The sequence below is a fragment of the Haliotis rubra genome, unplaced genomic scaffold (genome assembly GCF_003918875.1).
Source record: "Haliotis rubra isolate DU_JTF1 unplaced genomic scaffold, ASM391887v1 Scf185, whole genome shotgun sequence".
Taxonomy (NCBI): Eukaryota; Metazoa; Mollusca; class Gastropoda; order Lepetellida; family Haliotidae; genus Haliotis; species Haliotis rubra.
This window is the reverse complement of record NW_025765836.1, coordinates 1103384-1118375: the sequence shown is the minus strand read 5'-3', so window position 1 is coordinate 1118375 and position 14992 is coordinate 1103384. Positions and strand designations below refer to the sequence as shown.

At 39.5% G+C, this 14992-nt stretch overlaps 1 protein-coding gene across 3 annotated transcripts in view; it reads left to right on the top strand.

Moving 5' to 3' along the window:
* The window catches only part of LOC124273867, a 32519-nt gene extending 18909 nt beyond the window's left edge, over window positions 1–13610 (top strand). For all 3 annotated transcript variants that reach the window (XR_006897763.1, XR_006897762.1, XM_046709187.1), the window contains one exon: window positions 12765–13610. Coding sequence is in view for 1 of the 3 variants with exons in the window: in XM_046709187.1 (XP_046565143.1) it covers window positions 12765–12840 (76 nt within the window). In the remaining 2 variants the exon portion in view is untranslated. The remainder of the gene's footprint in view (window positions 1–12764) is intronic.
* Window positions 13611–14992: the final 1382 nt, after the last annotated feature.

Here is a 14992-nt window from a genome sequence, read left to right as displayed (position 1 = left end):
CCTCTGGAGGTTCATCTGTACTTTTGCGTTATCACGCATCAGATCTGAAAGAAGTAAGTAAATGAACGTTATCAATTATGTAAACGTGAGGAATCAAAGTACGTGACAAGCCTCTATTATGACCACTGAAATACTCCTAAACTTAACAAAGATGATACCAAACTCAAGCGGAATAGGTAATAACTTGTTATTCAGTCAAACAATTTTCACTTCCTGTATATACAAAACATGGCGTAAACTGCTTAGATTCTTGATTGTATTCTTCTCCATAGTAACCAGTCATTATTTACACAGAGCATATTCTGACTATTTGTGCCATTGCTGTCGCTTCAGTTCACTGCTATATCCTTAAAAAGAGAAATGCGCTGAGAGGCACTTGCAAATATCATCATCGGCACTACCGGAGATGTAACCCATGGACCAAGGTGGAACAAATGTGATGGAATGCATTCAATTGATAGCTGTGTGTACCCTTTTTAAAGCGAGCTAGTAATAACGGGCCAACAATTGACTTGCCTTTGCATGTGTTTAGTACCACCGATTTGGCAGAGTACGTTCACGTTTTGGCTGACACCGGGTATTATTACAATTTCATAAGGATTCATAAACACAAATTAGCAGATATTTCCTATGATTATGGATATAGTTTTGTTACTTTCATTACTTCAGTGGGTTCAAAATACATATCTGATTATAAAAATATTCAAATACAATAAAAGCTAATCAGAACATACATCTAGGCGCTCAATCACTACTGCACACTGTACACATAATATTGGCATAATATTGGGTACATTTGTAAACTTTCACACCGGTTTCTCATAAATTCATAAGTGTTTCGCGGAAGTGGTTTACGTTTTAGACGCATACCACGGCATGGGAAAGTGGCGTAATGCCACGCATTCAATGCTTGTGGTTGCGGCATCAAATCTTGACGAGTGATGAGCGACCGCAGGTTCTTTCTGTCTAACGAACTCTTTAACATGGCGTAATATTCAGAAAACAAAAAATATATACATGTACTAAGTTTATAATATTATTCAATGTCATTTTTCTGAAACTATGATTTTCTCACTTTGTACCAGAGCATCAAACAATCAAGTAACACTTTCTCAAAATACCCGTGAAAATCCGGTATAGTATTGATCTTCAGTGAGTGAGTGAGTGAGTTGGGTTTACTCCGCGTTTAACAATATTCTAGCAATATCTCGGCGGGGGACACCAGAAATGGGCTACGCACATTGTACCCATGTGGGGAATCGAACCCGGGTCCTCGGCGTGACGAGCGAACGCTTTAACCACTAGGCTCTCCCACCGCCCCTGATCTTCAGCAACCCACTCTTGTCGTAAGAGGCGACAAACGGGATGGCACCGTATCCTAATTGCGTAGATCGATGCTCATACTGTTAATTATGGATTATCTGGCCCAGACTCGATTATTTATAGACCGCCGCCATATGCTAGTAGCTGGAATATTGCTGAGTGCGGCTTAAAGCTAAACGCACTCACTTTCTCAATGTATGTATTTTAATGCGAGATACATGAGTGACAATGAAGGTTAAAAAGTGCCACGATACACCTTAAATCAAGACTAAATGAACACCATTAGCTATGGGCGAACATCAATGATCCAGTCATGTTTTTCACAACCAGATCTTAAATAACTAAGTTTCACAATCATGTACTTCGGACCCTTTCAAGCGTTGAGCGAAACACCGCCTAACACGCTTGTGATACCACTTACAGAGATGCTGAAAGATTGTATTAAAATGCAACATCAATAAAGGTTTCTCTTCAAATAGGCAAACATTATAACTTTATATAAATAATTATGAATTGTGTTGAGAAAATACTCATAAATGTCACCATGATTTCACTGCTCCTGAATTTTGAGATTCTTCTTGAACCGATACCTCTACATTTCTATGACAGTTTCTTTATGATCGCTCGTGTGAATATGATGTTGTAACCAGGCAGTTTAAGTTTTTCCATTCACAGCATCTTTAGTCAGGAGGGAATTGCATCAACGTCTGTTGATAGCTCAATAAACCCGTCATGGGCTGAATATCAAGAGAGAATTCCTACGAATGCTTTTAGAAAATTGTAGAAAACATTCTCTCATGTGATATGTTTAAACATTAACACCGTGTTTCTGGTTTTGTAAGTTTCCTTTAGCAAGTTCCTCTGCAAAAACCCCAAACCCAAAACATATGCGTTGTTGGTTTTGAAACTATGAGAGTACAGTCGAACTTACACGCATAAGTCACAGTACAGATACTCATTCCTCAAACCGTATACATGAGTCCTGGCTGTAAGAAACATGCCAGCAATAGTTGACCGCTATCTCCGTTACTCTTTGTGCGTTTAGATGAGAATATATGATTTTAAACATAATAATCTTCCCAGAGCAAGGGCAATGTTCAAGTTATCAGTCTTTGAGTAGACAAAAATATAGTTGTCATTGCAGCTTCTTAAACTCATATGAAAAACGTATGCATTTAACAGCGAACCGGACCAAGAATATTGTACAGATAAACTTATTTCTTTAAAGTTCTCTTGCAATTATGTGACGGTTAATTTTCAGAACGTCTGATCCCATTATTAAAACCGAAAAGAGCGCAAATTTATAATGGACACGGAGAAGATAAGGAAAGATAGAACAACCTTGCGTTCCACCCACCAATTAACTCGACGATAGAACGCTTGACATTTTATCGTGTGACTCTGAAGGCCGGATAATAAGGATAGCTCATCTCAAGTGTATCCCACCTTGAAAGATAGATCATTCTGATTGTACGGGTCAGACAAGGTTGAGGGAGACAGGTGTCAACCGATCTCTCCTCGATCTTAGATTAAAAAGCATCTTGCAGGGGATTTTAATCAAGATATGCAACACTCACTGCCGTATCGTTGTGACGTTAATCTATCACACTTGATGATTAATTTCCACTCAAATAGGGTTCATGGGATTACTTGTGGTAGAGACAGAGCTAGCAAGAAAAGTGATATGGAATTTAGAAATGTAATAAAGACATACATTTTACTAGATTCATTAACTGAAACTTTGTGACGGGTTCATATGTATTGTATTTTGTTTACGTCACTCCGGGAGAAAGATACATTGTTTGTTCGGTAACCTACGCTGATGTTTCATTCATCTTCAACTGTTTTTGTCCGTCACGCTGTCAAAGATGCGTTTATTGAATACATGAAGGAACAATTGCAACAATGAATCGCTTCAATATTCCTTTCGGGTAATACTTGTAAAGCCTTATTGCTAACATTGTTGTTGTGTGGGCGCCCAATCAACTTCTTGGTTGACCTTACACACCTTTGTTTTGGGCTATGTTGACCGACGTATGACTCTTCTTCATCATAGACACAGTTGGACGCCCCCACACTTGACCATCAGTACCCAAACCAGAGTTGTGTACGGCTTCATGCCTTCTGTTTCGATATAATAGATTATCAGCATTCTGTTCTCTCCTGCTTGTACAAAAGGAATCCATGGTTAATCGCCTGATAAATTTTCTCCTTAAAAGAGCGGAAAGCTATCAGAATACATTCTTTTAAAAGTAGTATTCGAACGCACTCGGCATTTACCCTTATCGTAAACAAATTAATTGTCGCACAGTAGATATCCCTCAAAATACGTATTTCTTGGATTCAACATAGATCGTCAGTGCAAAAGAGTACCCAGGCTTGACCATACCCAGAAACTAATTCCGTTCGGTTGAAAGTTAGAAACAGCTGTGAAAGCCATATGAAAAATCACGGATGACATCAGGTGTTCACGGAAAGGGTAATCGTGCCCTGTCCTACAGGTAGCACCAATTCTCCAAATCTCCCTAAAATGGAAGCACTCCATGAAACTTCACATTAGAGAGGCTGATATAGACTGATCACAGACTAACAGACAGACTGAGGAAAAGGGCACAGACATACATGTACGGAGGCTGTGGGGATGACAGCAAAATTGGTGTTTCTGGGTTGCTGATATGTGTCATTCGAGTGGCTGATTGTTACTGACACTGTCTGGAATCTCAGACAGCATAGGTAGGCGCAATGCCATTATAATTATATTTTCTGATGAAGCCCCGTTCTAATGTTACACAGAAGCCGTACGTTATTCTAGGTTCGTTACATCTTTCTCCCACGCCTGCGTAAGGCATTGCGACAATGGCTCATGCTCGGAAGCTAATTGGTTTCGCAGAACTTACCTCAGAACTTACCTCTTTGCAACTAAACTGTGAAAAAACTAATACTTATACCTTAAAACAAATTTATCACTCGCCCATTATCAGATGAAGTTTTACACGTCAGTGATTCGTTTAACCCTTTTTAACATTTTTGTTAGTGACAAATTGAGAAGCCAATGCAAGGAGTGTTAACATCGTTCAAATCTGAATGAAATGGTCAGCCAATTCATCTGCTGAGTGGGTGGTTTCATTGATTAGTTTGACAACAGCTGGGAATATCAATGCTGCAAGATAGACATTTATGTCTGCTATTCAACACTCTTGATGATGGTGATGGTGTTGAGAGCAAGGTTAGTGAACAGATATGGGAACAATGATTGCGCGCCACTATACTCTATGTGTTTTCTCAGACAGGATGACACTGACTACAGTTGTCAATATGATCTTTTGTTGCCATCGCAAACCGAATCGTGAAATGGATCCTAATAACCGCGATTGTTCTTTTCATCAACTGTTCTGTTCCCCAGTGAATACCGTTGAAATCAGTGACATTTCGTAATCTGGCATACTAAAACCAGAAAATGGTTTTAACTGTTTCCAATCCATTCTCACGGCGAATTTATGACGTGACGACATTTCGAAACCAATAAAACTTGTGTTAATATTTGAGGGTAGTAAAGACCTGTTTCGTATGGTGTTTTGTGTGAATATGTTTGCGTAGGAAGGACTGATAAAAGTCTAATCACCTGTCTAATTATCCTCAAAGGATTCAAATGTCAGTTTAACATTATTTCATTATTAACTTATATCGACTTCATTAGATACATATTTAATGCAGCCAGATACGACCACCTTTTCGCGAACACCAGGTATCATCACTATTTGATAGTGATTCATGCATCTGTCATCGGAACTCATGATGTCAGTCACTAGAATGTCCGGTTCAGACTCGACTAACTACAACTGCCATCATACAATTGTAATTTGGCTTAGTGTGGCGTTACTACACACACACACACACACAGCACACACACGCACGCACGCACGCACGCACGCACACACACACACACACACACACACACACACACACACACACACACACACACACACACACACACACACACACACACACACACACACACGTTACAAGTTCACGCTCATATTATAATCTGAAGATGACATTCCAGTTACAATCAAGCAGATCCAATGTTTGATCCAGCCGGTGCATATCTGAACTGTATACAGTATTGAATTAGGAACTGGTAAAAACAGCAACATGTTTTCACGCAGCTTGGTTTTGCGGGCAAGGTGGTGTTAATGACCCTTCCATCAATACTGATTACGGTACAGTTATAATTACCAATATTTTCTAAATCCACATTATTTACAAATTTGCGGAAAAGTGCACACACGCACGAGCGTGCAGTTATCCACGTACATATGTACCCACATGCATACTCCAGAAGCGACACGATTAGATTAAGTGAATAGATATAATACCATGTTAATTCTTCACAGTAAAAGGTAAAACTAGAAACATACGCATCACTGACAAGGTCTCTCACAACACTGAACAGATTTGGAAATGGTATATTTCAGTTGATGGTGCCTTTATCTAAAACCCCTTTTCTACTCCCCATACTGTGGAGACCCCGTCTTGATTATCCGCCGAAACTCATTCCACTGACAATCTGGCACATCAGCCAAGCAGCGAACCTGACCACCCAATCCTGTTAGTCGCCTCTTACGACAAGCGTAGGTTGCTGAAGACCAATTCTGACCCTTATCTTCACATGTTTCATTGTGTGTTTAAGAAAAATATCGAAGCATTATTTAGACTATTTGACAGACATTTCGGGTAATCACTTTTATCACACACGTCATTATTACAGTACAAAACGCAAAGCAAAAGTAAAATAACACCAAATAACTCTTTGTTAATACTAGTGGCTGTGTACCATACCACAACATGAAAGATACTCTCTTTGAACAAAACTAAATATTTGAACAAAATCCCATCGGAGCATAAGCAGATAAAATACACTAGCTAAAACGCAGTCGTATTTAACCACATACACGTCATATCGATTGAGATGTATTGCCGATATGGTAAAGTGTAATGAGCACTCATGACTTTGATCTATGCTTTGTCATAAATATTTGATACTAATCGAAAGTACAAATCGCTGATTGCTTGACCCAGTTGGTTATTGGCACTTGGCAACTAGATTGCTTTTCCAGAGTAAACTTTGTTTCACTGGCATTCTAGCAAGCATTCATTTTACGTGTGCTCTTTCTTCAAATTTACGAGAAAACTACGAGTGAGTGAGCGAGTTTAGTTGTACGCCGCTTTCAGCAATATTCCGGCAATATCACGGCGGGGGACACCAGAAGTGGGCTTCACACATTGTACCCATATGGGAATCGAACCCGGGTCTTCAGCGTGACGAGCGAACGCTTTAACCACAAGGCAGAAAACTACGAAATGAAATTCGAATCTAATAATTCTGATGTTTCCAATTTTTGCAGGGCAGAACAGAACGATATGTATTAAAGCAAGATATTCTTCTCATAACGTTTATAATAGACAAATTGTATAAATGGACACTTTTTTGTACAAACGGAGCTTTGGGGTTGGCGTGAAAATGATGTCAGCAAGTAACCAAAATATGTAAAGAACCTGAAGTAGATGAAGGTATCGCCATCTGTTTATGTGTTACCTGTAATCTCACCATACCTGGTCAATGTGGTTCTCCTTCATAATCATACCGTATCCAAACTAACAAACCCCATCTCTAATTATTGTATTTTCTTACCGAAATAGATTATTTCAAGAACGTACGAGTTTCCATAGTTCCAAAGCAAACACCTATTTGTAGTGCATTGGCATTAATACTGAATGCAATATTGTCACGCTGTGGAAGTATGTAATTAACACAAACAAATACATCAATAAAAGATGGTACCAACATATTTTCATTAGCATGTCTATGCCTATTGCCAACTGTATCATGAAGGATTTATTTAGATGTGATACGGTTAATAATTTGCTGTGACAAAAGGTTTAAAAGTCCCCTTTGAACCAGCAAAATAGAACACAGACAAGTCTTAAAGATTCAATAATATATTGAGCAAACAATGAGCAGGTTACAATGAATGACAATACAGATGTCTAGTACAATGCATTTGAGTCACTAATCTAAAATATTGGGTCTCAAATTTATAATATTAACTCACCAGAGTCTTGACATTTACAGTGAGAACAGTTATACTGATTGAAGGTTGTTTACAATGACAGCAGTTGAATAGGCAAGCGTGGTCAGTCTTGAAATGTTGAGCAACTCGACGATGGCAGACATATGTGTATAAATTGAGTCATGTGAAAAGTCCCGAGCCGCACAACTCAACAACCAGCCTTTATGTAGCTCTTACACAGTTCTCGAGCATTCTAGCAAAGCTAGGCTCCATCATTATTCTCTCGGAACGATATGGAATCATGTGGAACACACGGTATGAAGTCATCAAAAAGGCGTGCCGCTAAAAATACTATTGCCATTGAACATACACGATGCGAGATGCGAGCCAAACCCCACACTCAAAACTTTAAACATTGTGACCCATAATAACCATCACTTAATCAATGACATTACAAATTATATAAAAACACACTCTCATAACATATGTCATATTTCATATTGCGCCCAGCAGTACAAGAGCTTGATAAACGTGATCAACTGACTTGTAAACAACAGACTGACTGAGTTCGGACCAACACCGCTGTGAACAGTACTCCTGTACTCGAGCCTGACAGCTTGATGTAGGAGGGAGGCCTGAAGTGATGTAAGGCTCAGGCGTTTACCACTTCTTAGAAACAGAAACATAATCGGGGGGAATCGGGATAAGAATCCCCTGTCATAGGTTTCTGGCGTGCCCAAGGATGGTGAAAGTTTTGTTAATGGTCATTAAATATATCATGTGACCGGCACCAGACTTTCAGCAAATTAACTCGACGCGAAAAGGATATGTTGAGGCTTCTCACGCGAGTGAAGTCACATAATTTCTGAATCAACTTGTCTGGGTTTTATAATACGACGATGGCTTTTACTTTAACGATGACAAACCGTACGAAATCATACCTCACTAATCATCAGTACAAGTTTTGAGATGACATAGATTTTCATTGAAATAACCACCAGAGCTTTTACTATAAATTCTTAATTACACATTTCCTTCCAACGTTACATATGCCAAATACGCCTTGCGTTCAATATCTTAAAATCTTTAAACATTGCGACCTCAAAACGGATCTACTATTTGATTTTCTCATGCCAGCTACAATAACATGAGGTGCACAAATTCATTTTATCTATCGATATCTTTAACAATATTATTGTTGTGGCAGGGTTACACATTTGTTTGCCTCTAGTAATCTTTCCCCAGCCCTTAAAATGTGTGACCCATGCTGCTTATCTCTTGCTGCCACGTGGCCTGCATCGGAGGACCAGGCTCATTCACATTGGGTACTTCGTCATCGAATTGGCAGACTGTTCTAGGATGACTGCTCGAGGATAATTTAACTGTCTTCGGTTTCAGGATATTTTTAGACCTGAAACATATAAATATTGAATATGTTACAAGATATAGAGGTGAGGTGTTCAAGCGTAGCTGACATGACGAAGCCGAGCGAGCATCGCTTCAATAGGCTGCCTTCAGCTAATTCTTGCAGACAACATTACGTTCTGATGACCAGATACAATTAGTAACATCGTTTATTAAAGCATACGAGTGTACATATTGGTTTGTTTATCAAGCTTCCGTTTTGTTAAAGATGAGGTGTTATCGTGATTACATAGCAATTAAATTTCACAAAACGTAACATTTTAATATTAATCAGAGGATACATTTGTCTTATCTACATCCGATCACTATTGTTAAGGTATAACAATAATGGCAGTGTTACCATACACCCAATGAATTAGCACAGCCCTCTTAAAGGTCTTCTACAGAATGTAGTGGCAATGACATGCAACTGTATTCAAAGACGTAACAAGCTTTACATGCTGAGACTTTTTGAGTTTCTCGAAATAGCTTGCATCCATATATTTATGTCCCCAGCCAACAGCCTTAATGACATTTCTTTTGTATTTTGTGATGGAGCGAAGGAGGGGGCTAATGGTTTAAAAGTATGCATGTAATTACTGCGCAGCATCTCCAACAATTCTGAGTTGTTGTCACGCACGCTTACACATCCGCGTCCGTAGCAGTAAAGATAACGTCGACGAGTTAGGTGACGTTCAGGGAGCTGGGGCGATCAGATGGTATTGACGCGGAGATGTGATCGCAGCGTGAGTGACAGCGCTCTCGACACGATCTAGTAACCCTTCGTGCCACTACGTCGTCACCGTGAGAACTCTCCGTATGCTCATTCAACACGGCCATTGTTCTTATTTGTTATTTCAAGTGCTCATCAGGCTGTTTGTAGCGGATAATGACATCTTATAGTCGTATTTCAAGACGAAATATTGATTGGACAGGCCTTTACATAATTGATATTTACGGAGAATCAAAGAGGAACAAATATCTAGCTTTCTCTGACAGTTGTGAATTTTTCATAGTCCCATGTATTGAATTTAAGGACAGAAATAACCATCCTTGATCGATGATTCAACGGTATTGTGTAATGAAATACAGACTCAAGCAAAACACATTGACAACAGACATTACATCCTTCTAAAGGGTATGTACTCAGTATAGAAGAATATGTGCAGTTCATTACCCACTGTTTAACAACAGTGCTGACGTAAACAAAAGATCCAAAAGATCTCCTTTGAAGTTGCATGATATGTCAATGCCTGGAACATATGTACTTCCTGCAATAAATGCTTAAGCACAGGTCTTGTGTACAAACTTTTGATTTTTAGTCATGACATCCCTTGGGGCCGTTTATGACATGCATAGACTAAAGATTTGCATATGATATAAAAAAATATGATCACATTTTGAAAGTGATAATCTTGCACTGGACAGGAGCAGCTGGTACTCAGTACGCTCGTCAATACTAATGATAACATTCACGCCAAGTTGTTCTAATGGTTTGACCTCCTGGTATGGTCACTATTTGATAGTGATTCATAAAAGACATGATTATGTCACAGTCGGAATCGTAAAATGGACTCTAAAAAGGTTTGTTAGGGTTAAGGAAATGGTTTTATCGCTCTTAATACTCTAATAATATGTTTTTAAAATGGAGAAGATTGTTATCAGTTCTAACGGTTTTGAAACCATAAAATCGAAGTTAGTGTGCATATTCATAGAAGTGGTGACACAAAATGAATCCCCAAGAAGGGGCCATATTCGTGCTAATTGGGATGTTGACTTCTGGTCTTATCCTTAACATTTAGATAGATCTGATAAGTGTGGAAGACCTGCATACTGTTCATACTTTAGACTTCAGATGACATTTACCTACATTTTGGACACACTGTCATGACACTCTGAAGATAAAGATGTCTATCACCTTTGTAACATATGCTCATAATTCACGGAATACGTTTTTCTTTCCCTTTGACTTGTACGGGCTCTTATGGACCTAAAATCAAATGTTTGATTTATTCAACCTTGGGTCTCTTCTGAGATTTCAAAAACATCCTAAGTTGGCAAAGTGATGTTGATTCCATCTGACGTGAATATAAAGAAAGTGCTTTCTTGATTGTATCAATAAAGGGTGGCCTATGGTAAACACCTATATGCTGATAAATTACATTGATTTTAGCACGCAAGAATAAATCAACCAAAAATGCCCAGAAAAGGGGATGATCTCAAACAAACTGCATAAACGCGTTTAAATCGTAAATGTTGCTCTGAAAACCTACTCCATGTCATTCGTGGCGTGAGGGGGTCGAACAAGAAAACGTTTTGTTAGATTAAGTTGTTGACGCTTTCATACACATGTTCTCCGCGTTGACAGTTTCATTCTGTTAGTTGTAACACTCTGAGTTGTTGAGCTTATTACATTGCCTGTTTCAACATTAGCTTTGGACAATTCGACAGGGATCGAGAATTTTGCTGTAAAATATGATTTAAGGCCCGCAGTAAGAGTACGTCTATTAAGGTTAATTCATTTCATTTACGTCGTGTGGAATTTAGTCATATAGACTTACATATTCATTCTACAATAATTTTCGTAATATCGTCTTAGACTGTTGTACGGCTGCGTGCTTTGACAATCAATTCAGTTGTCATGGAAGCGTTTCATGTCATCCTCAATACTCTGACGTTCAAATAATTCCAGAATGACGTCATGCGAGGTTCACAGCTGTCTTAGCACACATATATGAAGTGGAGAATTACCAATAACGTTTCGTATTTATGATGCCGATAAACATTGTGTGTTTGCAGATTTATTTGTGTTATTGAGTATTCTATGCGGGGAAGGTTTACTCAGTAACATCAGCAAATATGAAAACACTTAATGCCTATCTTCCAAATGACTCCTTCCTTCTAAGAGCACACCGGTAATGCCCCCTCTCAACTTGTTCGAATATTGTTAACACAGGTAGAAGTAATGACTCGCATCTGCTTACTGTAAAGTATGTCGTCTTTGGTGTGTCACACAAGCAACCCATTGTACTAGTAATCGTTTGGCGTCCTTATGTGGAGATTTGTGGAAATGCTGACGAGTGAGTTTTCTGAAAAGCACATCCAGTGACTCTAGTTGCTGATGAATCATATAGAGATTCCTCAGATTAAGGGAGGCCCACTTAAATATGACATGAACCTCAATGGATGAAATCGGGACCGTCAAATAGGAGCGACGTGCAAGAGGAAAATGTAAATGGCTTGACGGTTTCTTTGAGTTACTAGCAATTCATTGAGCTTTTGGGGGTAATTTTGTATCCTTATTTAATGCAACAATTTAAACTCAGTGCCGAACAAGACTCGAACAACATATACAACACATAATGGATTCGTTTGCCATGAGTTTTATAGTAGGGAATATGTCCGTCTATGGTAGCCTTTTCTAGTTTATGATAAGTTGCGGCGTTGATATCATATTAAAACCTCTCAAGATCATGTTCATGGCATTTTACTATTTAACGATTGCAGATGATATGTATTTGTATCATTCGACAAAACAATACGATCAAAAGATTTATACCAACAACAGTTGTATTGTGTGGATTTTTCAATAGACACAAGAATAACATCCACAACACTGATTCACATATAGATTGTGTCATAACGTATGTATTGATCTATATTTAGTTGATGATATCTTCTTGATCACTGACGTTAACCGAGATATCTCCAACAGGCACAATTTGGTTATCAAGATTTATCTCTCCTGTGGCACGAAGATAATGTCTTTTTGTATGGGAATGTTAATCAAATCATACGCATACTGCTATAGACATACCAGGTTCAAGATCTATCAATGTTTCTGCATGATAACTATACATGTTCAATATGGTGGAAGGAAAGTTAACTGCAGATAACTGGAATTTACAATCCCTTGTTGCACCTGTCAAAGAAGTCTCAACATGTAAACATGTTTCATTGTTGTAGGTATTCCCGAGGGGGCGGGTTCGGCCCTGCTTCCAACCCGGATTCGTGGTCTGAAGTCTACCGTACTGAAAACTGATTCCTAGCATCCAGGGGAGGCAACCGCCGTGGGAATATTTGACAACTTCCAGCACCACCATATTTCAGACACGTGACGCCCAGGGGAGATGACTAACACCAGAAATTTGCCGCTACGTCTGTCCAATCATTAATCGAGTATTAGACAACATCATACACATACGCACACAGGACTATAAATGATCCATATAGTTATAATCTTTCATGACTTAAAACCATAGACTTATAGCATACAAAACGATGACTTCGTTATGAAATGATTTGTATTAGTTGTTATCAAATAGTTGCTCACTTTGGTACATTCCCGCTTGATCTATCCTGACCCCGCCTTGCCCGAGTTTTGAAGAGTGCAGAAACATGTTTGAAACGCAACTACTTTGTCAATAGCGTCAACAAATGTGTGTTTGAAGCACACACAATATCAAAGATTAAATTACACATTCAGATAATGGTTTCATTTGCATCAAAACATATTTGATGCAAGCATGCGAACCAGTCCGACACTTTCCCAGCATCATGTTATCCTGAAAACGCTATTGGTAAAGTACTCTCTCAGGAACAACTTTGAGAAATCTCATTTGGGCAGAGAAACCCGAGCGGGCACGTACCTTAGGAGACACGACTAATGTGTTTGTTGGTAATGTGAAATAAGATGACCCGAGTAAATCGTTTCCTGTAACCTGCTGCAATTTGAAGCCGACAACATCTACGCGTATTACGGCACCTGATCAAGTCATACTGATTATTTTGAATTAAAGTATCATGGACAGATATGCGAGTTTTTGTGTTTCAACTTTTACTGATACCAGCATTGCATTTGCGAAGGTCAACTTTGCCCTTTCTATCCTAAAGGTACACGCACTTGTTCAGTCCACTTGTGACTTGGAGCTAACAACTATTAACGCTTTGTGGTTAGCCTTTATATAAATTGTGGTTCTGTCCAACACTATAGCTGTCAGGACACTATCGGTTATATCATACGTGTGCCATGGAGTGAAAACACGTGCATAGTAGATATTAGTGAAAGCCATTAAAAAAGTAATTGGTATTTGTTGTCCTGGAGCTTACAAAGGTTCTATTGAAGATTGTTTTCATGCGATACAGAGGATGTAGGGATAAAAGGCTGTCATTCTGACCCATTTTGAGTACGAGTCCCCGAGCATTCCTCTCACATGAACTTCGATGCTTAAAACTGAACCTTTGACATTTCTCGTAAACACAACCACATTCATGAAACACGTTGTGCACGTGCATTACTTGCACCCAGGAATTGTGAAACTCAATCACTTTGAGAAAATGCCACGTTTGACACAAGACAAAAGGAATCAGTCTATCGGTATGGTCAGCCAAGATGCTTCAGATGTGATGATTGCCAGGCACTTAAATGTGCATCCATCCACTGTTGGTCGACTCAGACAACGTGTTCGGGCCACCGGAAGTGTTGCTGATCGTCCGCGACCTGGTGCACCACCTATGACGACAGCTCGACAGGACTGCACTATCCGAGTTTCACACACGCGAAATCAGTTCCAAACAGCTGCTGATACGGCAAGGGGGGGAAACTTGGACAAGACAACGTCATGACAGCTCCTAAACAGTGCGAAGACACCTTGCTGCCTTCAACATCCGGTGTCGTCGCCTCTACTGTGGTCCAACCTTATTGCATGGCCACAGACTTGCCAAACAGCGATGGGCACCTAATGGGGCCAATCTTGGCAACAAGCCTTGGCGAGATGTCATTTTTTTCAGATGAATCCAGGTTTAACGTATCCTTTGCAGATGGACGTCAACGGATTTATCGACGTCGAGGAGAAAGACTTGCGCCAAACTGTGTCCTTCAACATGGTCGTTTTGGAGGGGGTGGTGTCATGATCTGGTGTGCTATTAACGCCAAATTCCGATCCCAGATGGTAGTGGTTAACTGCAATCTGAAAGTTCAACGTTATGTGGACAATATCCTTCGTCACCAAGGCCAGTTGCTGAACTGACACAGGCCGTTCAACATCACTGGCAGACCATCCCACAGCTGTTCCTCAGAAAGTTGTGTCTTTCAATGCCCCGGAGACTGCGAACATGTCTTGCAGCGCACGGTGGACACACGCGTGACTGCAAGTGACCCCTCCTTTGTTTGATGTCGTTGTTGCGTCACTGAT